Source organism: Pelmatolapia mariae, linkage group LG18, assembly GCF_036321145.2.
Source record: "Pelmatolapia mariae isolate MD_Pm_ZW linkage group LG18, Pm_UMD_F_2, whole genome shotgun sequence".
Classification (NCBI taxonomy): domain Eukaryota; kingdom Metazoa; phylum Chordata; class Actinopteri; order Cichliformes; family Cichlidae; genus Pelmatolapia; species Pelmatolapia mariae.
The window spans coordinates 13,955,054-13,976,666 of record NC_086243.1 but is presented as its reverse complement, the minus strand read 5'-3'; the positions used below and the strand labels follow the sequence as shown (position 1 = coordinate 13,976,666).

Sequence of the window (21,613 nt, the reverse complement as noted above, 5' to 3'; positions counted from 1 at the left end):
ACCAAAAGGCATTTCCAGTGGAAATTGGCGGACATATCCTCAGCATAACCATGTATAATATCCACAAAACTTAAAAAGAGCTTATACACAAACAATACGGTAATATTATGTTGAAGCACAGTACGTATCACTCCGCGAGGCGCCTGCCTACGGTAGCCGTAATGCTCCGACAATCCATCAAGCAGTGTGGGTTCGTAGCTTAGTAAAGTCGTACTAAAACATTTGACAGATTTTCGAGCGCCGTGTACCACATAAAATCGTTTCGAGGTCAGTAAACACAACCAGAATTCATCCATAAGGCACACGGGATTATAAGGGGCACTGTCGATTTTCAGAAAAATCAAAGGATTGATTTTAAGTGTGCCGTATTTTCCAAAAAACACGGTAATAACGACGGCCCACTAGCATGCTCTACCAAAAATAGTGCTTTGTTGTGTATCTGATGGATAAAAAGCAGTGTCACACCACTGAAGTTGCAGCATTTTTGCAAACCAATTCTGATTCATCCGTTTCATTCAACGATCCGCTTTCGCCCTTCTCATTCTCCGTCGCCGCCATGCTTTTTCCGCCATGTGCGTATGAAAACAAAAGCACTGTGCATGCGCGTTTTACCCATATTCTATTGCGATATTTCATTTTCTTATCGTTGCCCAACATTATACCGTGAACGGTATGATATGGTCCAGTCCTACTCTGATTTAAACATGAATGTCATTACAAGCAATGTAATTACAAGAATTAACTATAGATAAAATATGCATTTTCTATGATATAATGTTAAATGTGTTACTTACATAACTAAATTACAGTATAAGACAAATCTTGTAAGATCTACAATGTATCCATATAAAACATAAACCTTTACAGTATCTACAAATGCAAATGTATTTGTGAAATAAAATAAGGTATCCAGATTCAGGTTGTCATGAAAACTGCTGTATAAAACAAGTTATTGTTAGTATTATTACTGAAACAACTAGAGCTTTAATGTCAATTTAATATCTCGTTTGATAACATTTGTGCTACTCTTTCATTTTGAGTTGTAATAAAAAGTAATAAGGTTCAACATTTTACTTACAGCTCACACACATCCATTAAATATTTTTTCATGACAGAAGTCATTTGATTTTTATTATAAGCTATTTTCTGACATTGTGGTGTTGTTCTACATGTTTATGCAGCCTTGGATGTCTCTGAGTGTTTCTGTGCTGTGAATCAACCAATGGGCACAAAACCCCAAATGCCAGTATGAAGCACCCTGGATAGGAAAAGAGAAGCCAGCCAAACCAGCCAGAAATATATACTGCATTAAAAATACTACAAAAAGAGGTAGTTAGAGGTTAGTGTTTCCCAGGACAGCCATGTCTTGTAACACGCACTTGGTAAAGTCCCATCACCTCAACCAAACCTGTGTGACAGCTGGATCAACAAACATGTCTCAGTAAAGCAATGGTTTATGACAGTCACCAAATGTGACTGATAAATGAATGAATTCATTTAATTAACTGTAAACACATAATCAGCTATCACCAAAAGTCAAGCAGTTTACCACTACTTTCCTAATGATTAGAGAGCTGTCCCACTCACCGTGCGGTAGACATCTTCACTGCTCTCCTCATACTTCTGCTGGATCCTCTCCTCCAGGAAGTAGATGCGGAGCTTGAGGCTGAAGTTCTCCTTCTTCAGGTCATTCAGGTGCTGTGATAAAGTACGGTAACCGTTAGACATGACTGTCAAAGCGCATCCACACTGCTTGACATGATGTCCATCATAGATCAGAAATGAATAGCTGTCCTCGACTTCTCCATGTCATGGAGAAAAGGAGTCCATTTCAAAGGACAGCAGCTCTTAAGCATGCCCTTTTGTTAGAGTCCAGGAACTGACAGATATGCCTTCCTCAAAAAAAAAAAGAATATTTACAAAGTGTCATTCTTGCATCTAACAGGCCATAAGGACACAATCTACAAAATCACTCACACACACTAAATCTAACACACTCACACACACATGCACACACACACACACACACACGCTGAGGTTTTCAGGGGCGTTTGCAGTGCAGAGGGCTACTCTGCAGCCCGGCGGTCAGAGATGCAGCCGTGCGAGCTCCATGGTGTGTTGTGGTCTGCACAGGAAGGGGACAGGAGCTTATCTTACTGGGGGGAGACATGTCTGGAATCCCAGACTGCCACGGGAGATGGGAGGAAAGGGAGAGGAGGGAGTCAAAAACACTCACAGTTACTTGTGATATGAAAAGAAATCTCACACCTCTGTAAAAAAAAAAAAAAAAAGGAGGGGAGGGGAGGGGGTGGGATGTGAGGCGCTTTCTGATCTTTTCTTTTTGTCTGCATTGTTTTTCTGTATGGATTCAAACCACTGTCAAAATCGGTCGCTGCTGAACTTGGGATATGACAATTTCTCTCTTTATTTTTTATTTATCTTTGCTGTAGTTTAACTTACCTGTCATATGCCATTCTGGGTTTTTTCTAAAGCTCCTTTTCCTAAAAATAGTATATAAATATTATCTTCAATATCTTACTCAGGGTACCTATTGTCTTAACCTAAACATTAACGGTGAGTTAAATAAATGTAGAAGCCAGTAGGGAAAATTAGCAGTAGCGTTAGCTCCTTTAGCCTCTTGCATTATTAGAAAATTTATTTTTTATTTATGGTTTTGACAGAAATGTCAGTTTGTGGCAGAAGCAGGAGACATTTCAGATAAAGAAAACAACAACAGAAAAATCCATTCTTCATTTCAACACTAAAGTGCAAACAAAGTTAGCAAACAGCTAAAGCCAGTTAACAATAATTAGCTAAATAGCTCTTTCTAAAGCTCTTTTAGTGAGCTACAGGAAAAGCAAATATGGGACATATGGCTGACTGGAAGCAATATGATTATATGAGTATTTGTCGATGCTAATGTTGTTTTGCATCTTTTGGAACCTTGCTGTCATTTTTTTCCCCCTCTTACACTAATAATGATGCTGAAGATGGATTAGCCCACCCTGATTTTACCATAGCCTGTGATAGCTACACAGTCAGCTCTGGGAATGAAGTTGAGAGACGCTGGTGGGAGTGAAACAGGCAGGTGAGTGGAAAGAAGTTAGAAGAAATAGGAAACCTGGGAGCAGTGAGCCACAGTGCTATTAATAGGTAGCTGTCCTCAATCTCACTATGGAGAATCCCTGAATGTCCCTCAGAGAAACTAGCAAACTGAAAGAATTGAACTCAAGAGTGAAAAAGGAAAAACGGGTTCTACATATCCTAACAATACAAACCTAAGCTGAAACCAAGTGTGAAAAGATTGGATAATACAGAGACACAGACAGGACAATTAGATCATTTTTAGTTCATGATGCTTTCAGTGAGTGTGTCCATTATAGTGTCAGGTTACATGCTGTTGCTAAATAATTCAGAGCAAAGATAGGCTGTGCGCCAAGCAGAGTCTCCAAGTAACATCAGGGATGATATCATCTACCTCTACATTTAAACTCTGCACACAATATAGTCGCATCCTCATAAATAAACACACACGTGTCCACTCTTCATCAAAGAGAAATAAATTGGATTTATGGTGTGTATGTATAACTCTGCACTGTGTTGTTTGAAGTGCTGTTTGGTGTAAATGTGCCGGCCACACTCTCTCAGAAATTACCTCAGGTCTCGTGACTGTTTGGTCGCTGATCCCATTTTAACTGGGCTTATCAGCTCCTCCAGCAGGTTTTATTCTTATAAAGTGCATGTCCAAAAACACACACTTTTAGAGACAAGCACTGAGATGTCATATACTGTGGAGAACCTGGGGATCAGTTTATTGGTCTATAACAGTCTCTTTAATTGAATATAGTAGTAGAAGAATTTAGGTTGCTGATGTTATTATTGGGTACATTGCAAATGAGCGATATACCGTATTATTTGCACTGGCACCCCAAATAAAAAGTAAAAAAGAGCAAATGATTGCTCTAACGTGCAGTTCAGAAACAATCACAAGGTTTAATGAAATAATTTGTGTTGCTGGACATGAATTTTCTCCCATTTCTTTTAAATACCGATGATTTTTGTCTGATTTTACTTTCACTGAATTGATATCATTTCATATTTTCTGTGAGACCAGGTATGCACTAACAGTTAAACATTATGGGTTCCCTGTGCTGATTTGTTATCTTCTAGGTCAAGACTTTGCAGTAGCATGCATATGGAGGCATGTACAGTGCTGTGGAAAAAGTATTTCCCCCCTTTCTGCTTTCATAGTTTTTGGCATATTTCAGTTTCAGTTTTATTTGTCACACTTAAATGTTTCAGATCAAACAAATTTCAGTATTAGACAAAGATATCCTGAATAAATACAAAATACAAGTTTTAATTAAGCTATCCAAGCGTACCCTAGGTATCCTATCCAAAAGTAATTGCTCCCCAACCCTAATAAACTAGTTGTGCAACAACAATTGCAATCAATGGTTTGTGATACCTGACAATGAGTCTTTCACAATACTGTGGAGGAATTTTAGCCCCACTCTTACTTGCAGAATTATTTTAATTCAGCCACAATAGAGGGTTTTCCAGCATGAACAGTCTGTTTAAGGTCATGCCAAAGGATCTCAATCTTATTTAAGTCAAGACTTTTACTAGGTCCCTTCAAAAACTTCATTTGATTATTTCTAAGCCATTTAGAGGTGGACTGGCTGGTGTGTTGCAGATCATTGTCCTGCTGCATAACCCAAGTGTGCTTGAGCTTCAGGGCATGAACTGATGGCCCATACAGTCTCCTTTAGGATTTTCTGGTAGAGAGGCGATTCATAGTTGCATCAATTACAGCAAGTCATCCAGGTCCTGAAGCAGCAAAGCAGCCCCCAACCATCACACTAACACATCCATGTTTGAATGCTGGTATGATTTTCTTTCTGTGAAATGCTCTTTAGTTTTATGCAGCTTTAACGGGACTCAAAACTTCCAAAAAGTTCAACTTTTGTCTCGTCAGTCCAAAGAATATTTTTCCAAAAGTTTTGGGGATCATCAAGATGATTTCTGATGTTGACGTGCTCTTGGAGTAATTTTTGTAGGCCGACTATTCCTGGGAAGGTGGTCGGCCAAGTTTTCTCTATTTGTGGACAATATCTCTCACTGTAGTTCAACAGAGTCCCAAAGCTTTAGAAATGGTTTTGTAACCCTTTCCACACCGATAGATGTCAGGGACTTTGTTTCTCAGCTGTTTTCTTAGATCGTGGTGTGATTTGCTGCTTTTTGAGATCTTTTAACCTACTAAACTCAAACAGGTCAAATTTAAGCGATGTTTTGCTTCAACAGTTCTGACAGTAATGTGGCCTGGATGGGTTTTTTAGTTTCAGGCTGTTGTTGTTGTTTGTTTTTTTGTAAAAAAAATGAAATCCCTGTAGGAACACAAGCAAGGTAAAACTGTCCATCTAAAGGGTGCGATTTTTCTGTGCTTGTGTAAGGTGACAGAAAAACATATACTGCAATTCATCCCCTCTTCATTATCAGTTTTCACTTCAGTAATGCATCGGGAAATCACATATGAATATTATAGCATTATAGCAAAAATAAATGAGTTCTACATGTACAATTAGGGCCATAATTTGTTGGAAAAGAAACATGTTTTGTAGTTTTGCCTCTGTACCCCACCACAGTGCTTTTTAAATCAATTTTAAATCAGTATGTAACAACTCTTTAGGAAATGCTACCATTTTTATACACAACTGCCCATTTTCAGAGGCTCAAAACTAATTGAAAACTTGACTCACAAGCAGTTTCATGGCCACTTCCCTTGTTATTTCATGACAAATGAATCCAACTTAATATCTGAAATTGATTCAGTGCTGAATGTATTTTATAGCTTTTTACTGTCATTTTAAATATGAGGCCCTAAAGGACATCAGATTAGGCTAAACACCAAAATAAGCCTCTCAGAGAAACTGTGAAAAAACATTAGGAGTGACCAAATCATCAGCCTGTATATTTTTACTCTCTGCTCAGATTTAGACAAATGCTGCAACACTGATCAAACAGTGCTTCATAGTTCAAAAGGGTAATGACCCAAAGCAACACAGATTCTCAAGGCACAGAAATGGGATATTCATCAATGGATAAGCCAGTGACCTGATCTCAACTGTACAGAGCATGCTTTTATGGCTATTCAGTACAAGCCGAAGGCAGAAAGACCCACAAGCAAGCAGCAACTGACAATGGCAGTGGTAAAGATCCAGCAGAGCATCTCCAGGGAGGAAATACAACATATGGTGATGTCCATGGGTTTTAGACTTCAGACAGTCATTGACCTGCATCCAAGTATTAAAAATAATCCATATCTATTTTCTTCTGCTTATCCATGTCAGTACAGAGGGAAAAGTACAAAAATTGCAGTTTATGGACCTAACTGTGTAGGCAAGGGAACATTCATTTGCAAATAACATTTTATTTGTAATGTCTTTTTTTTTAAAAAACTGCAGAAAACATTAAAATGCTAATTATGACTTTGGCTTGGAGTTTGTGTCAGTGATATTCTGAGTGCTCTGAACAGCACCCTGCCAGACATTAAAAGGAATACTTAATATACTCTCTTCTAATGTGACTGCTACAATGCCCAGCAATAGTGCAGCAGACACTGGAAACCTAAATTGGGCCATGCAGTAGCCAGAGGCAGATTTTTAAAATACCAGGAGAGTTCTGGGTGTTTTCCATCCACATTTCTCCACTCGCAGGTGCTCTCCTTTTCAGTACGGTATTTTTAAAACATGCTCTCCAGATGGTTGGAATATGTGCGTGAATTCCTGGGTTAGACTATCCTTATTTCCTCAATACTGATCTCTGACTTTATCTTTTTTTTTTCTGTGAGTCCATGAAGCCACTAGATGGCAGCATGAAGCATGTATTCATCTGGCACATAATTCATTCGAATGCAGCATCATGGGGAAGAAGAAGTGTCCCTCACATCAAACTCCATGATATCTAAAAATAAAAGCTCTCACCTGTTCGAACTGCTTGAGCGTGTGAAGCTGGAGAGGGGGAGAGTTGTCTGTTTCATCACTGCACAAATCTAAACAAGAGGAAAAGGTGCGTTCAAAAAAACTGAAAACTCATGGAAATATTAAGTTATGTGTAGGGGGGGGGGGATACACACCTGTCATGTGACCTGTGTTCTTAGATGAAGGATCTTGAGTACTGTGAAAGAAAGAAAAATCGAAGTCAGCACTGAATGAATATAAACAGACAAGACAAGAGTGAGTGAAAACTTGCACAAGTAGATCCATTCCAACACAAAACAGCCAAGTAATGGTCTCTCCGTTTTACTGCGTGCCCTTAAAAACAAAGAGCTCTTCCTGAAATTTAAAAGCCACTAAAATCCCTTTCAGTATAACAGCATGATGTCATTTGCACCTCTGTATTGGAGTCTCAGCAGGGGAGAGAAGAGATAAGAGAGGAGCCACGGGGTCAAAGTTCAACTGAGCTTCACTACCAACTAACGGAGGGGGTGTTTGCCTTTACAGTCACCCCTAATCAGGTTAGAAATAACGGCAGTAAGATGCAGACAGTCTGGGTCAACACCCAAACAGTATACAGACAAATATGCCCAACATTAGGCCAACTGCTACTGCCCCATCAGTGCTCCCCCACTTCATGGGGAATGCCCCTGACAGCTGCTGGGTCAGTAAATGTAAAGACAGCTGTATGCATGCCAAAGGGTTTTAAAAGTTCACCAGGTGGACAAATGGTATATATGCTGTAGTATTTTGGTAAACAGCGTATCCAAATCACAACTGTCTTACACAACTGTTCCCTTAATGCAGATATAGGTCAGATGGTGTGGTCACCATGGAGAATTTGAGCTATGTGACGGTTGTGATGAGTGGTTATCAAAAACCATCCCTTATTAATGAAAGTCAAGATTTCATCTCTTAAGCACTTGGTGGGCGTACATGAAGGAATTCAGCCTTAGTTATCACTTCTAGGACAGCTGCATTGAGCGCCTCCAGGGCCCTACTGCCCACCTGCACCGATGAGCCCTTTAAGCAGCCTAGTTGGTGCATGCAGTTTATGTTTATTCCTGCAAAGTAGGTCAGAACCACCGCGTCTTTAATGGCATCTTCCATCAGAAACCCTTTTACAAATGTAGCTGTGTAAGGATAAATGCACACATGCGCAATCACAGAAAGACATTTGCATCACCCCGATAGCTTTATTCTGCGATCCGCGGCTACTGTGTGTGATAGAGTAGCTCTGTGAGGAGAGAAAAACGGCCTTTTATCCAGGATGGATGATGGGGTGAACATCAAGTGAGAGAAAATAACTGAAATGGCCTGACTGTAGCAGCAGTCAGTGCTCTGATTGAAACCGCGGTTTGTATCGACGGAGTCGTGTTTTGTTAAAAATGCCAAATAAGCATCCGTCTTCCGCTGCGGTGTCCCCCCGCACACAATCAGCCACCTCACCTCTCTGACTCTCCCCAGACTTGCTCCGGCGACGATGAGCTCCACTCCATAAAGGCTATTCCGTCATTTAACGGGCATCCATGCCGGAAAGCATCGTTGCGTTCAAATCAGCCGTACATCACTCATTTTTGTTTGGAGTACATGAGCCACATCCACACAGGAGCACGCTATCCGCAGCGGCCGAGGCATCGCGCACCGCTCAGATTTGGAGGGGGTGTGTGTGAGAGAGAGAGAGAGAGAGAGAGAGGATGCGAGCCCTGAAAATGAAAAGCAAAGGATGCTACGAGCTCACACAAGAGAGTGCCACTAATGTTGATTCAGCCCTCCAGGAGAGCAGCTGCGGGCAGGAATATACCCACTCTTTTAAAGATATAGACACCACAGGGTTGGGTTGCCTTCTTTAGCAGTAATGTGTAGCCTACATTACTGATTTAATTGGAAATTGCAGGTTTCCCTGTTTTCAAAGCAAAACTGTTGCTCAGTAGTTGTGTTAAATATTAATTATGCTATAGTCCTGCTCTTTGTCATGCAGTCATACGAATAATAAACTCTGGAGAACAATGGTGGAAGCAGTAGATATTTGAAATTATAAATAGCAATAAAACAGCATTTTTGGTTCTGATGTGATGTCGTTTTGGAACAGTAAGTGATGGATATGATTTCTTATTATTGATGGGCTGGAAGCGAGTTTACTTTCACTCACTTATCTGATGTAATATATCAGATTTAACAGCGCAGGCCTTTTCCATCTCAAATGTATTTTCCAGGAACGCATGAAATAAATGTTAGAGATTCAAATGATTTCCAGATCAGAATCCTAAATTATAGACTAACCATACTGTAACCTTCAGATTATATTAATCCCAGAACCAATAATCTCATCACAGTGACTCAGTTATTTTCAGTAAAGTGATTTCAGGATGCTTTCAAGTCTGCTGGGACTGATTATAGCTCTGTTTTTACGGTTTATTATAAGATTGTTGTTGTTGTTGTTGTTGTTGTTTCTTTTTTTTAATTCAACCTGAGTGACAAAGCTAATTTAGACTTTGCGTGTTCCACACAGCTGCAGACACTGGCCACACTTTTATCTGTTTAAGGAGAATGGTGGTGGAGGGGCGCTCTGAAAGGGTGAAGGGATTGGGGGGGGGGGGGGGGGCAGAGTTAATGAGATTGTGGCATTGTTTGCGAGTGGATGTGAGGAGCGGATGTAGCTTTGGTAATCTTGTTAGGAGTCACGGAACTAATGTGGAGCTAATTTGCTCTCAAAAAAAATGATCAGGACAGAAAGAGATGGAGACAGCTCCAGGCTAAAGGACAAATGCTCTCTAATTTCAGCTGATAGGGGAACAAAAATGAGAGTAAAGATGTTTAATGTTTACTGCCTCATCAGGAGCCTCTTTCCATGTCACTTAGAAGAACACCCCACCTCTGTCAGCCATCAAGTTCCACGTGGCAGCACGCAGTTTAAAGGGCTGTTTCTACCACAGCGCCCTCTCCTGGACTGAGGTTGGGCTTCTTTAGTGCTCGGTGGATCTTTGTGTGCATTGACACATTAAAACTGGTTGTGATCTACAACAGTGCAGCCAAGCTTCAAATTGATCATTGATCCCTATAGCAGGGAACCGAGAGTCTCATAAAAGAGGAACACAGAGGGTTTACAGACAACGGGAAAAGCTTTTATTTATTTATTTACTGATTGATTTTGCATTGAAATCTACGACTGATCTTTAGACTTATGAGAAATTAAATAGTCTATGAAATGTAGAATACGTTTGTGAAAAGGTCTGACAACTCTAAAGCGTGTGGAGTGAGTTTAGAGCTTTCTCAAATAAATAAATACATGAAAGTAAAGGAGAAATGTAGAATAAAGTGCAACCATCTACCACCTTTTTAAGATATAAAATATTAATTTTTGAAATCGAAGATTCTGAAGATCATCTTCATGTTTTCTCATTTTTTTAAATGAGTTACCTTATTTCCAGAGGTTTTCCAGTTTGAAATAATATTCAGCTGCAATGACTACAGCAGACACTAGATGTCCTTATAAGACCGCTGAAGCCTTCAGCCATTATACACAAAAAGAGAGGCAGTTACATTCACATTTAAATGAAGAAACTTAATGAGAAACTGCAAGTTTGGAATAACATTAGACCACGTCACTGTCTCAGCGTGCAGTGCCATGCATCTCACCACAGGAGGTGCTTTTCTCGCTTACCATTGCATTTCAAATGCAAGTGGGGTGTTCCTGTTTACTATGCAGCATTATATTCTGTTTATAAATGTCTGCTGCCAAATTAGCTGCCTTGTCCTTTTTGCGCGGTGTACATTTCTATACATTAGTTACAAAGTTACACCTTATCCAAATGTGAAAAAGCTGAATATAAACACAAACATAAATAATCAATAAATAAATTCAGCAGCAGACCAACTGAGGCTACCTAATAATAATAATAATGATAATTATTGTTAACAGAAAAATCATCATTATTATTGAGAAGAGTGTAATTGTACCATTACTTTCATGGCCTGACTTTTCAGAACTACTATTTTCACAAGATACTTGTTTACTACTCCACATGGTAGATCAGTGCTACATGCACGTTCCACAAAACATTTATATTAAAAAAAAATCCACACAAAGGCTTATACTAAAATCTTTAATCTTACTTTTTAATCTTATTTTGCATAATATTGAAATTAAATCTAATAATCTATTTTGAGCCTCACACAGAAATGGTTCTTTACCTTCATCATCCATCTAGATATTTATACATTCACATCACATACAGAAGGTCTGTAACGACAGCAAGTCTCTGATGGGTTCAAGTCCTTTTCCCAAAGACCACGCGGGGTCCTGTTTTTGCCCCTCGTGGTTCTGTAGAGATGATCCAGATGGCAGGGGATTTCATAAAGTCTCTGTCAATCACCTTGTTCTCCTCTTCCCGGGCCATTGCCTCTACTTCAGGGCTGGTTTGTGGGGACCAGTCTGCCATGAACTTATCCTTGGCCTCACAGTAGTTCACCACGACTTCTGCAGGCTGCTCCCCAAACAGCCAGTCTTGAGTACAGAAAGAGAGGGTAGGAGACAGATGTCAGAGAGAAGCGTTGCCAGTAGCTTGTGGTTTGATTATTCTGGTCTTTAAAAAGCTAGCGGTACAGTAACAAACCTGCACAGTCATGGATGAGGTCTTTGATGAGGTGGCCCGTGATGGCGTAGAGAACCGAAAACACGATGAAGACGGCTATGAGCAAGTAGAGGACGTAGGTGGGCAGGTGGATAGCATCCCGAGAAGGAGGGATATATGACTCAAATAACACTGTGCCATCTTCCTCTTTGTGACGAACGTTTAAGCTGTCCATTGCAGTCTGGCTGCCTCTGCTGTCAGCCTGCGAGTCCAGTTAATATCTGTGGGTCATCGCTGTATTAAGAAGCTGGCACAAAGATTTAATCGCACAGAACGTTCTGTGCAAAATACAAAGAGATCAGGAGGAAATATCACATTCTCCAATGTCAGCATTGTAACAACAGCAAACTTACTCAAAATTCAGGAAATCGTGAATGAAACTGTTTGCATGAATCAAGGAAGCTGTGAAGATCCTCTAATTCACAGCTGTTCAGCCTTATGACTAATGACTGCTAAAGTAAGATTTAAAATAAATGCAAAGCTGTATCTCATGTGAACAAACTTCCTGTTTGTCTCTCTGTAGAAATCTATCTATCTATCTATCTATCTATCTATCTATCTATCTATCTATCTATCTATCTATCTATCTATCTATCTATCTATCTATCTTACATCACTGAGCTGTATTTAATATGCTCAAGTGCAATAAGCCTCTGCATTTATAAACAAGGTCATCACCCTGGACACAAGCAGGTATTAGGAGAAGGTAAGATGGATTAATGAAAGCAGACAAGACAGGAGGAACGAGCGTGTATTATCGAGTTGTTTATTGGGGAGAAGCTTAGTCCAACACCAGGAGAAGTGATGTACGTGTTCTTCAGAAACACATTACAAGCACATGTAACATGACAGGTCTTTTTGATTTTGCAATTTCACAACACTTTCTGTCTAGCCTTGTGGACGAACTGGACACAGTGTGTTTTCAATGAACATTTTTAGATGTAAAGTTAAGTTATTAACATAACTGATATTTTTACTTGAAACTTAATTTGTTTACAGTTTTTACCACGAGCAACTGGACAACGAAATTCAGCATGGTGCAATAGAAACAGACTGACAGTATGGATCGTGCTTACTAACAACATTTTCTTGTACATTTTTTGCGCGCTAACTACAACACCAGCATAAAACAAAAGTGCCTCAGCCTCTGCATCACTACAGCGAGGACATCACTGATCACTGCACTGTGATTAAGACGTAATAAAAACTGCTGCGATGAAAAAACTCAAAGGGAAGTGACGTAAGGGGCCACGGGGCAGGCGAAGGTCACACTATGTGTGGAAATCCTTTTTTCTCCAGGGTATGACGAAGCAATGGCGCTTCTCAGCGGAGGGGTGGATGGACGACAGCGGCCTGCGTCACCCTGGTGGAAACCAGGCAGCTGGCCTTCTTTTTCTTCCTCCATTCTGATGTCGTCTTTCTCCACCAGCTTGCTGGAAACGCTGAGTCGCCTCTCTTCCTCTATTTCTGCATCCCCTCCCTCTGAATCATCCTCCACTGGTTTGGGGCCAAATATCCAGTCTGTAAGAGGAAACGACATGTTGGAAATGAATTAAAATGATTTATTTTTATGTCTTCTCTGTGTATCTTTTAAAGGGGCATTGCACCGGGTTTAGATTCACTTGAGTTGTCATGTCATGCATGACAAACTGCAGCATAGAGGATGCTGTTTCTTTTGGGGGGGTTATTAAATAGCCAAAGCAGGAACTTTGTGGAATTGCAGAAATTGAACATTGACCGCCCCCATAAGATGCCTTTTTTTTTAGCAGCCATTTGATCAGCTGTTGACATTCACCTTAAAAGAATAACAGACACCACTGGGAAGGTTATCCTATCCACAAACCAGAGGGTGAACATGAAGGAAACTGTCATCAAAACAAGGAAAAGATCAAATGTTGATTCACGAGAGCTCAGGGACAGAAAGGACACCACAAACACAGATGCCAGAGTGGACACGGTGGCATCAGTTCAGGATGTGTCCACCTGGGGTTACCTGCCAGGTCATGCAATAGGTCATCAATGAGGTGTCCCACTATGGCGTAGGTGGCCACTATGATCACCACCACCCCAACTATTACATAGACTACACTGGGTGGGAGAGTTATTGCATCTCTCGCAGGGGGGATGTAGTCCACAAAATACACCTCCTCCTCCTCCTTCCTTCTAGACAGCTGGAGGAGTTGCCGGAGCTCAAACGCAGACTGTGTGAAGTTTGAAAGCAGAGCTCCTCCTGAGGCGTTAAGGGACACATTTGGTTGCCGGTTCATGTTTTGTCTTGGCCGGTTTTTGAAACTCTTTTTATGGTATTCTCAGCTCAGAGAAAGCGTTGAAGCTTCGGGGCTGTTTCTTTGGGTGATGAAAGATTTATTGTCTTGTTGCAGATCTGCGCTCCTTCACTCCTGCACTGTGAATGTTCGGAGAACAGGTGATACAGGTGCACCAGGGAGGAGGAGGAGGAGGAGGAAGAGGAGGCGGAGGAGGGAAACAAACTGAGCATTAGAACATTTTCAACATCTTCTGGGTGTCGGAAGGATGAGTGACAGGTGGAAATGTGCGGATGGTTTGAAACTGAGAGTACTGTTTCTCAGCAGTGACAGCTCCCTGTCACAAAATGGCTCTACAGAAATGTAGTTCAGCTGACAAGTAAAGCCTGATACTACCCATGTGCCAATTCTTCTAATCTTTGGTCTAGGCTTGAATCCCAGAATTCCTCCTTCTCATCTTTTGCATAGAGGGTCTTCGGTCCAGGAGAGCGAGACAGAGGAGAAGTGAATGTAGGACAGACGGAGTTAATAGGATTGAGTCTGTCATAGAGCAATATCAGCTTTCCATCTGTGGGGATTAGAGATATGAGCGAGGAGAGGTGGACAGTAATATGCCAAAGAGGCTTATGGTCCCCCTTGCATAAAGATATGATATGTATATTACAGTGAACCCACTTTCACTCAGGTCCAGACTGGCATAACTTTATAGATACTTTCAAATGATCTTATGCACAATTTGGCACTTGTGACATGTCACATAATTCACTAACATGAAACAATGCTTTCAGAATGAGTTCTTGCTCCCTAACAGAGCATGATATCATCGCAGGTAGAAAAGGTACACATCTTAATGTATTTTTCTTTATAAATGACTCTTGTAAAAATGATAAAGAGCCAGAGAGCAGCTCTGTTCATATGACAAAAGATGAGAAAATGGCACAGATGACATGGAAGACAGCACTGCATTGGAGTGTCACAGGGAAACAAAATGAACTTGCCTGCAGCGAAGACTTGAGACTATTCCTCTGGTTTTTCGTTTTTGAATTGTGGGGTGAACTGTACAGAAGCAGCTCTGGAAATAACCACAAAAACACAGCAGAAGGTTAGCGTTGCGTAGTAGCTGCCCCTTAATAACAAGCCTAAAGCCACACAATCTTGTTTTTCTGTACATGTGGGCAGGTAAACAGGTGAGAAATATATATCTATATCTATATCTATATCTATATATAGATATAGATATATATATATATATATATATATATATATATATGAAGAGAGATAGTTTTATCCTCACAAATATTCTCAGTGCAGCATCAGGATGTGGATGTGGTTTCCGCCAGGATTTTAGGCATTGGCTTGTTCTTCTTCCTTTTTCCAGTTAAGTTTGTAAAACTGAGTGGCAAGAAACTTCCATTCAATGACCGTGACGGCTATATTGGCGAAAAGAATGAACCAAGAGACTGGGTGCATACCCCAGTAGAAGACGTGCGACATGTTGTGGAGAGATGTAAAAAATAAAATAAAATAGAGAGAAAAAGGAAAAGGAGTGAAAAAAAAGCTTTCAGGAGAGATGCAAACGAGAGATGAGACGAGGGTTTCTGAATGTCTCAGGATGAGGCTGTTACGAAAGTAACACCAACTGTGCCAGTTTAGAGGTGGTGTTTATTAGTTTAGTAATCCTAACAGGATTTGCTTGACTCATGCCACTGTCACCACCAAAACCTTTTCACCGAGTCAGCAGAAAGCTTAAACGGTTCATTTAGCGTCACCTGAAGGACCTGTTGCCTGTGGATGGTGTGTGAAGTGTGTGTCTGTGTGTGTGTGTTGTGCAAGCAACAAATGTAACTAAAACACAATAAAAATAATGAGAAATAAATATTAAGATAAATTGACACTTTACCTGTAAGAATGATTCTTCTCATCAACTTGCAGATTGCTTTAGGTTATTTTTTCAGTTCAAAACGGGAATCCAAGGCTTTTCCCAAAAAAAATCAATATATAAAAAAAGAAGCAGAAATTCACTGTAAGCACTACAAGCTGAGCAGAGTATTCCTAAGCAAATAACATCCAGTCACTCATTCAGGTAGCTCCATACTGGCTCCCTCAAGCTGGGGTGACCACCTTCTTGGGCTTGTCTTCTGGCTCCATCACCCACTTGTAGTAAGCATCGCCCAGGATGAAGGCCCAGTAGAAGACGGTTAGAGAGGTGTTTACTGTCATAATGCCGATAATCAAAGGGTGCCACATGGTGGCAGGTTTTAGAAAAAATCTGTGTCAGCCTAAAAAAAAAAGAAAGAAAGAAAAAAAATAGCTGGTGCTGTGTGTGTGTGAAGGGTTGTAGCAGTAGTACTGCCTGCCTGTCTGTTTCTACTCTCTGCGTGGACTCCCCACCCCTCTCTGTGCTCTCTTTCCACTGGTGACTAAGTTTCTGAGGCAACAGCAGCATAATCCTCTTCAGCAGCTTTGTTACAGAAGATAAGGGTGCGCTGGATGTAGACCTGCTTTACCCACCCTTGTTCATCCATGAGATGGTGTTGTGTAACGCAGGTGTAGGCATTCTTCACAATGAGCTTTATGAGGCAGTGCTTTACAAAGAAACAGAAGCTATGTAAAAATGTCACACTGATTGTGAGTTTTAAACAGTGACCTGACCTAAAAGACATAATCTTTGTTCTGAACTTTATGTTCTCTGTAAGATATCAAATCTAATCCACAATCTAATCGAGACTGGAGACATCAGATGGAGGAGTTAATCTTACACCAAACGGCACAGATGGCTCCTTAAACGAACCCCATGGGTAAGCAGACCCTAAAGACCACACTTGCCCTGACATGACGTGACTTGAATAGCTGGATTGTACAGACTCATCTGGTGCAGCGTATCTACAAACAGCATGATTAGAAAGCAAAAAGACAGAAAACTGAACTTAAAAGGACTTCAAGGGGAGGAAAAACTGACATGGGGAATCATCCGCCACCAGGTGGCGGTCTGTACAAAGACTGAGTGAATGTTTTAAAAAGCGCATTTAATGACAGATCAGAGAATTTAATGAAAAACGTGAAGGAAAAGAGCGATATTTGCGCACGACGAGCGATTCAGCGGTCCGTTATCTGAACTTTGCATTGCTCTCCCTTTAAATGTTCTCTCATTAGAGGTGCCTCCTGCCCGAGGTGAACTTTGACACCTGCAGGACAGCAGCAGGCTTATTGGAGCTGATGGTTTCATCACAGATCAAAAGGCAACGTGACGCTGCTTTAAATCATCTCCTGCGTTCAGCGGCAGCGCAGAGGGCACTGCTTTAACATGACTCGGTGCACAGCTCTGAAACGTGCTTAGGAGGGACAGATTTCCTTTTTATGCGGAACATTTTTAAAGTTCACCTTAGAGGCCAAACAACACGTTTACAAGAATGAGGCCACCGCCGGAAATCAGCGTTTTTCTCCTTTCTCTCCTGGCACCTGGAGTTTTATACACAATGAACAACATCCCAGCGCTTCAACAGTAAGTGTGTGTGTAGTCGGATCATTTCAATCTAATCTCGGCCTGTTGTGTGGAGGCATGGTAAAGCCTCCGATATTAATAGGCTTATGAAGCGGCCCACAGCCTGAAGGGAAAAGGGCGTGTTTACCCAGAGGAGAAAAAAAAAAGATTTACTAAGGCTGGAAGATCTAATGCTGTGAACTTAAGAGATCCGTTAGAAACTCTTAAAAAGTAGGCCTAAATCTAAATTAACGGAGTGTAAGGATATATGGCCCACGCTAATTAGTGTTAATCAATCAGTGTTACATCCCCAAACTGCTCCGAGCTTTTGAATTTCACCAAAGAGAAACTGGCAATTAAAGACCCGAGAAAGCTTTGAAAATAATCAAGTAACAGAAATGTTAATCTTTTTGAACCCTCTATCTAAACGTCCTCCTTTTGTGGCGAAAGCTGCGATATTTCGCAAAATTAGATCATTTTAAAGTCTCGTCGCTCGTCACTGATCTTAAGTTAATTTTTATAAAGCACAAAATGAAGTTAAAGTTTTATTCAAAGACTTGTCGTTTTATAATAAAGCGGCTTAGAGAGAATTAATTATGTACATCGATCCTGATTTACTGGTTAATGTTCTCCATAATAACTTGGTTGTGTCTAAACTCGTCCTCAGACCTCTGGTTATCTTGGGGATGGGAGCGGTCATCCTGGGGTCTGTTCTTCTCCTCCTCTTCCTCACTGTGCGGCACAAGGCCAAAGTGGACCCTTTGTTCTATGGTACAGTCACACAAACACACATGCTTTCATATAAATGAGTAAAGTCAAGGTGGAGAGTTGTTATTTCTCTTTCCCTCTCTGTATGTTTGCAGTGTTCGCAGAGTTTTCCTTCACCTGCCTGGTGGGTCTGACCAATGCTTTAGAGCAGGATGGGTTCATCTCTGGCTTCATGGGCTTCTACATAAAGATGGTAACCTCGTCCTTTTCTCTTCAAGACTGATCAGGTTGTTTTTGTTGTTGTGTTTTTTACTTCATAAGTTTAAATGTTAAAGTTTGGATGTTTCTTTCTCTTCAGGGTGAGCCTCATCTAAGCACTGCCTATGCGCTGATGATGTCTTACTGGGAGGGCATCGTTCATTTCATCCTCTTCCTCATTATCATCCACCGCATGTTCTCTGGGTAGGTTTTGCCGCTGCCGTCACAGTCTCTCATCTCTGTGCTTTAGTGAGACCTCTGACTTTCTGTCGTGCAGGAAGTCGTATCGTAGCCTGGGCCTGCTGTGGGCAGGCTCCTCCATCGCTCATCAGATCGTTCACATCCCAGGAGTGGTCATTGGTGAGAGCAGCATGAACACAGTCTGGTCAGATCGGCACAGTTGTTTGTGACCGTGTGTATTGATGAAGTTCTCATTTGTTCAGGCAAGTATGGGTCCAACATTCGACCGGCGTTTTGGAGGAATGTCCCCTTCTTTTTGGCACCTTTCTGGGCAGCCTCGCTGCTCTTTAGCAGACCCAGAGAGATGCAAATCATCACAGCAGATAAGGTAAAAAGTTCTCGCTTTTAGCATGTGTTCACTATACATTATATACTCTGAGAGTAGTCTAGCCAGAATCTGGTTACAGCTTACATATCTGTGCATATTGTAGTGCATTAAACTTTAAAGTTCTGTAGCCACCTTTCTAATTAGGAGTCATGCTAAAGGTTGGAGACTAACTCAGCTGTCATAGGGCAAAAGGCAGGGTACACCAGGACACAGGGCTAGCACAGAGACAGACTATTCCCACTCATAGTCACACCCAACTGAGACTCATCAGTTAACCTGATATGCACCTTTGTGGACCGTGTGAGGTCATCTGATTGTTGGGGTTTTCTCTCTGTTATGGTTCATGGGTTTCTAGGGTCTTTACCTCACAATATAAAGCGCCTTGAGCTGAGTGTTGTTGTGATTTGGTGCTACATAAATGACAGTTGGACTGATTTAAATTTGAATAGAACAGGAGAAAATCCAAGGATCCAAATGACATAAAATTATACTTTAAAAAAGTGTGTGTATGTATATGTATCTAAGTTGGGAGAAGAAAATTGTTGTTTTTGCACATGAACTCCAGATGGTGTCAGAAAAATCATTTGGGGACACTTCTTCACAGTTGGCCTTTTTAACTTGTACCCACAATAATATTTATTCCACCTGAAATGCATTTTTAGTACTTGGAAAAACTCTGTTAGGTTCAGGAGGTGCTGGAGGATACGTAACACCCTCTTGCTTGCTGTGAATTTTCCACACAGTTACCTTATTTATTCCCACATGAGCTCAGTGGGACATCACACAGGCTTCCCACTGGGGAGCAGGCAGTTTGAGAGCTGTTTTAATATCCAGTTTGACTGTGTTAGACATTTGTGTTCTGACAGGCAGCTCCGCTGGGTAATCTCCAGACACGTTCAGTTTTCCGGTGCCCGTGTGAAAATAACCTGTACGGTGTTAAATGTACAGCACCAACATCAACTGTGAACATTTCTGTGTCGAGCAGATCGCTGCAGAGCAGAAGAAAAGTCTGCTGTTTCGACCCCTTGACCTGCTTCTCTCACTGCTGTTACTGGGATCCATGGCCTTCTCCGTGTTTAGAGGCTTTGTAAGTGAAACATCACAAGACCTTTTCTATGTGTGGGTACTTGCGCTTCTGTTCGCGCTCCAGTCTTAACTCTCTTCGTGTTGTGCTGCAGGTAGTGCTGGACTGTTCTCTGGACACCTGTTTCACCTACATCTATCAGTATGAGCCGTACCTCAAAGACCCAGTTGGCTTTCCCAGGGTCATGGTCAGTCTGGAGACAGAAGACTTACAAATTTAGTTAAACCTAAAAAAGTATGTAGTTTATTGTTTAACTGTTTGGTGCACAATTCCTTTAGATGCTGGTGTACTTATTCTACACACTGCCATTGCTAACGGTCTTCATCTATGGTCTGAAAACACCTGGATGTAGCTGGATGTTGGACTGGACCATCTTCTTTGCTGGTGCCATGGCTCAGGTAACTGTGGTTGTCTCATCTTGTGCTGTGACTAATATTCATTTAAACAAAAGGAAAAATGGAAAGCTTCATGTTGACTTCCCTCCCCCTCACTCGCTGTTCCCTCCAGACCCAGTGGTGCCATATCGGAGCATCTCTGCATTCCCGCACTCCCTTCACGTACCGAGTCCCAGCAGACAAACGGTTGCCTGTTATCGCTCTCAATGTGCTGCTCGCTGCTGCACCAGTGCTGCTGGCCCTGCGCTGCCACACAAACCCCGCTTATTTTATGAAACCCGTTCCTGCGGGACAATCCAACAGCAAGAAAAAGAAAAACTAGACCACACGCAAGCCACGGACTGGTGAGGAATGCTTACTGGGGCACGAACTGAATTAAATGCACACATTTTTCATCCCTAAAACCCAGAGGAAATCTAAAAAACATTGCTCTCTCTGAGTCAACTGTTAAAAAAAAATCAGTCACCTCACCCAGCACTTCCTGTATGGACTTCTGGACCCTGATAAGGAGGCTGTTGATGGAGGTGAGGACCGTGATCAGATCGCACAGCGTTCAGGTGACTCATGCAGACACCCAGTTTGTATCGTCACAAAACTTCAACTAACCTGAACCATGCAGGTCAGCAGCAGCACCGGAGAATGATTCAGTCCCTTTTTTTTCTATACAGAAATCTAAACCAAAGCTACAAAGTTTGAAGATTCATTTTCTGATCTTGAATATTGCAACTTCCTGTGATTTTTAGCACCCCCCACGCTAACTGTGAGTATATTAAATGTTGAATATCAGCTGAATCCTCTGTAGGCTGAATAACTTAAGAGTTGCTGATAAGAGAGATGACTCACTCGAGCTGACAGCTTGGAGAAGAAAAAACCCACCTGGTGATCGACGTTGTGGTCTAGCCTTCATGTGACTGGAGCGTATAAAGAAATCAGACAGATACTAATCGCTATTCCAGTCCACTCCAAGTCCAGACTGTCATTTTCAAGTTAAATATTCAGTTTACAGTCATGTGAAACTGGGAAAGGAAGCACACGGGATTTGTTTTTGCTTAATAAACGACTTAAATGATTACCACGCTCATTCTTTCTATCTGTAGTTTGAGAACTGGAGCGCTGAACTGTGGCTATTTTTGTATTATAAAAATGGGACACAGATTTCTCGCAGCTAGCTGTGCATGTCAGTGTTTGATTAAATTACATTCTCATTAACCTTTTCCTTCGCTAAA

The 21,613-nt window shown here is 41.3% G+C and overlaps 3 protein-coding genes across 5 annotated transcripts in view; 1 reads left to right on the top strand and 2 right to left on the bottom strand.

Annotated features, from left to right (window-relative positions):
• LOC134617496 (myomegalin-like) overlaps nucleotides 1-8,716 on the bottom strand; it is a 51,537-nt gene extending 42,821 nt beyond the window's left edge. Inside the window, exons 1-4 of the mRNA XM_063462755.1 lie at nucleotides 8,445-8,716; nucleotides 7,136-7,176; nucleotides 6,984-7,051; nucleotides 1,588-1,698 (exon numbers count right to left, since the gene is read on the bottom strand). Of these exons, the coding sequence (XP_063318825.1) occupies nucleotides 1,588-1,698; nucleotides 6,984-7,051; nucleotides 7,136-7,176; nucleotides 8,445-8,494 (270 nt within the window). The 5' untranslated portion in view covers nucleotides 8,495-8,716. The remainder of the gene's footprint in view (nucleotides 1-1,587; nucleotides 1,699-6,983; nucleotides 7,052-7,135; nucleotides 7,177-8,444) is intronic.
• A 2,371-nt stretch (nucleotides 8,717-11,087) lies between these two features.
• LOC134617673 (uncharacterized) lies at nucleotides 11,088-12,176 on the bottom strand. 2 transcript variants are annotated; one of them, XM_063463020.1, is made up of 3 exons: nucleotides 11,983-12,176; nucleotides 11,612-11,850; nucleotides 11,088-11,502 (listed from the first exon to the last, which is right to left on the bottom strand). In XM_063463020.1, exons 2-3 carry the CDS (start codon nucleotides 11,802-11,804, stop codon nucleotides 11,267-11,269), a joined length of 429 nt encoding a protein of 142 aa, XP_063319090.1. In that variant the 5' UTR covers nucleotides 11,805-11,850; nucleotides 11,983-12,176; the 3' UTR covers nucleotides 11,088-11,266. The 2 variants fall into 2 exon arrangements, with proteins under 2 accessions (XP_063319090.1, XP_063319089.1); XM_063463019.1 differs by lacking the exon at nucleotides 11,983-12,176 and having other exon boundaries at nucleotides 11,612-11,957.
• A 3,617-nt stretch (nucleotides 12,177-15,793) lies between these two features.
• Nucleotides 15,794-21,442, top strand: tm6sf2a (transmembrane 6 superfamily member 2a). Of its 2 annotated transcripts, none has more exons than XM_063463018.1 (10): nucleotides 15,794-16,691; nucleotides 18,042-18,145; nucleotides 18,238-18,335; nucleotides 18,441-18,544; nucleotides 18,618-18,700; nucleotides 18,784-18,908; nucleotides 19,894-19,995; nucleotides 20,087-20,179; nucleotides 20,271-20,390; nucleotides 20,500-21,442. In XM_063463018.1, the coding sequence occupies exons 2-10, from the start codon at nucleotides 18,061-18,063 to the stop codon at nucleotides 20,707-20,709; spliced, it is 1,020 nt and encodes a 339-aa protein (XP_063319088.1). In that variant the 5' UTR covers nucleotides 15,794-16,691; nucleotides 18,042-18,060; the 3' UTR covers nucleotides 20,710-21,442. The 2 variants fall into 2 exon arrangements, with proteins under 2 accessions (XP_063319088.1, XP_063319087.1); XM_063463017.1 differs by having other exon boundaries at nucleotides 15,794-17,395.
• The last annotated feature ends 171 nt before the right edge of the window (nucleotides 21,443-21,613 follow it).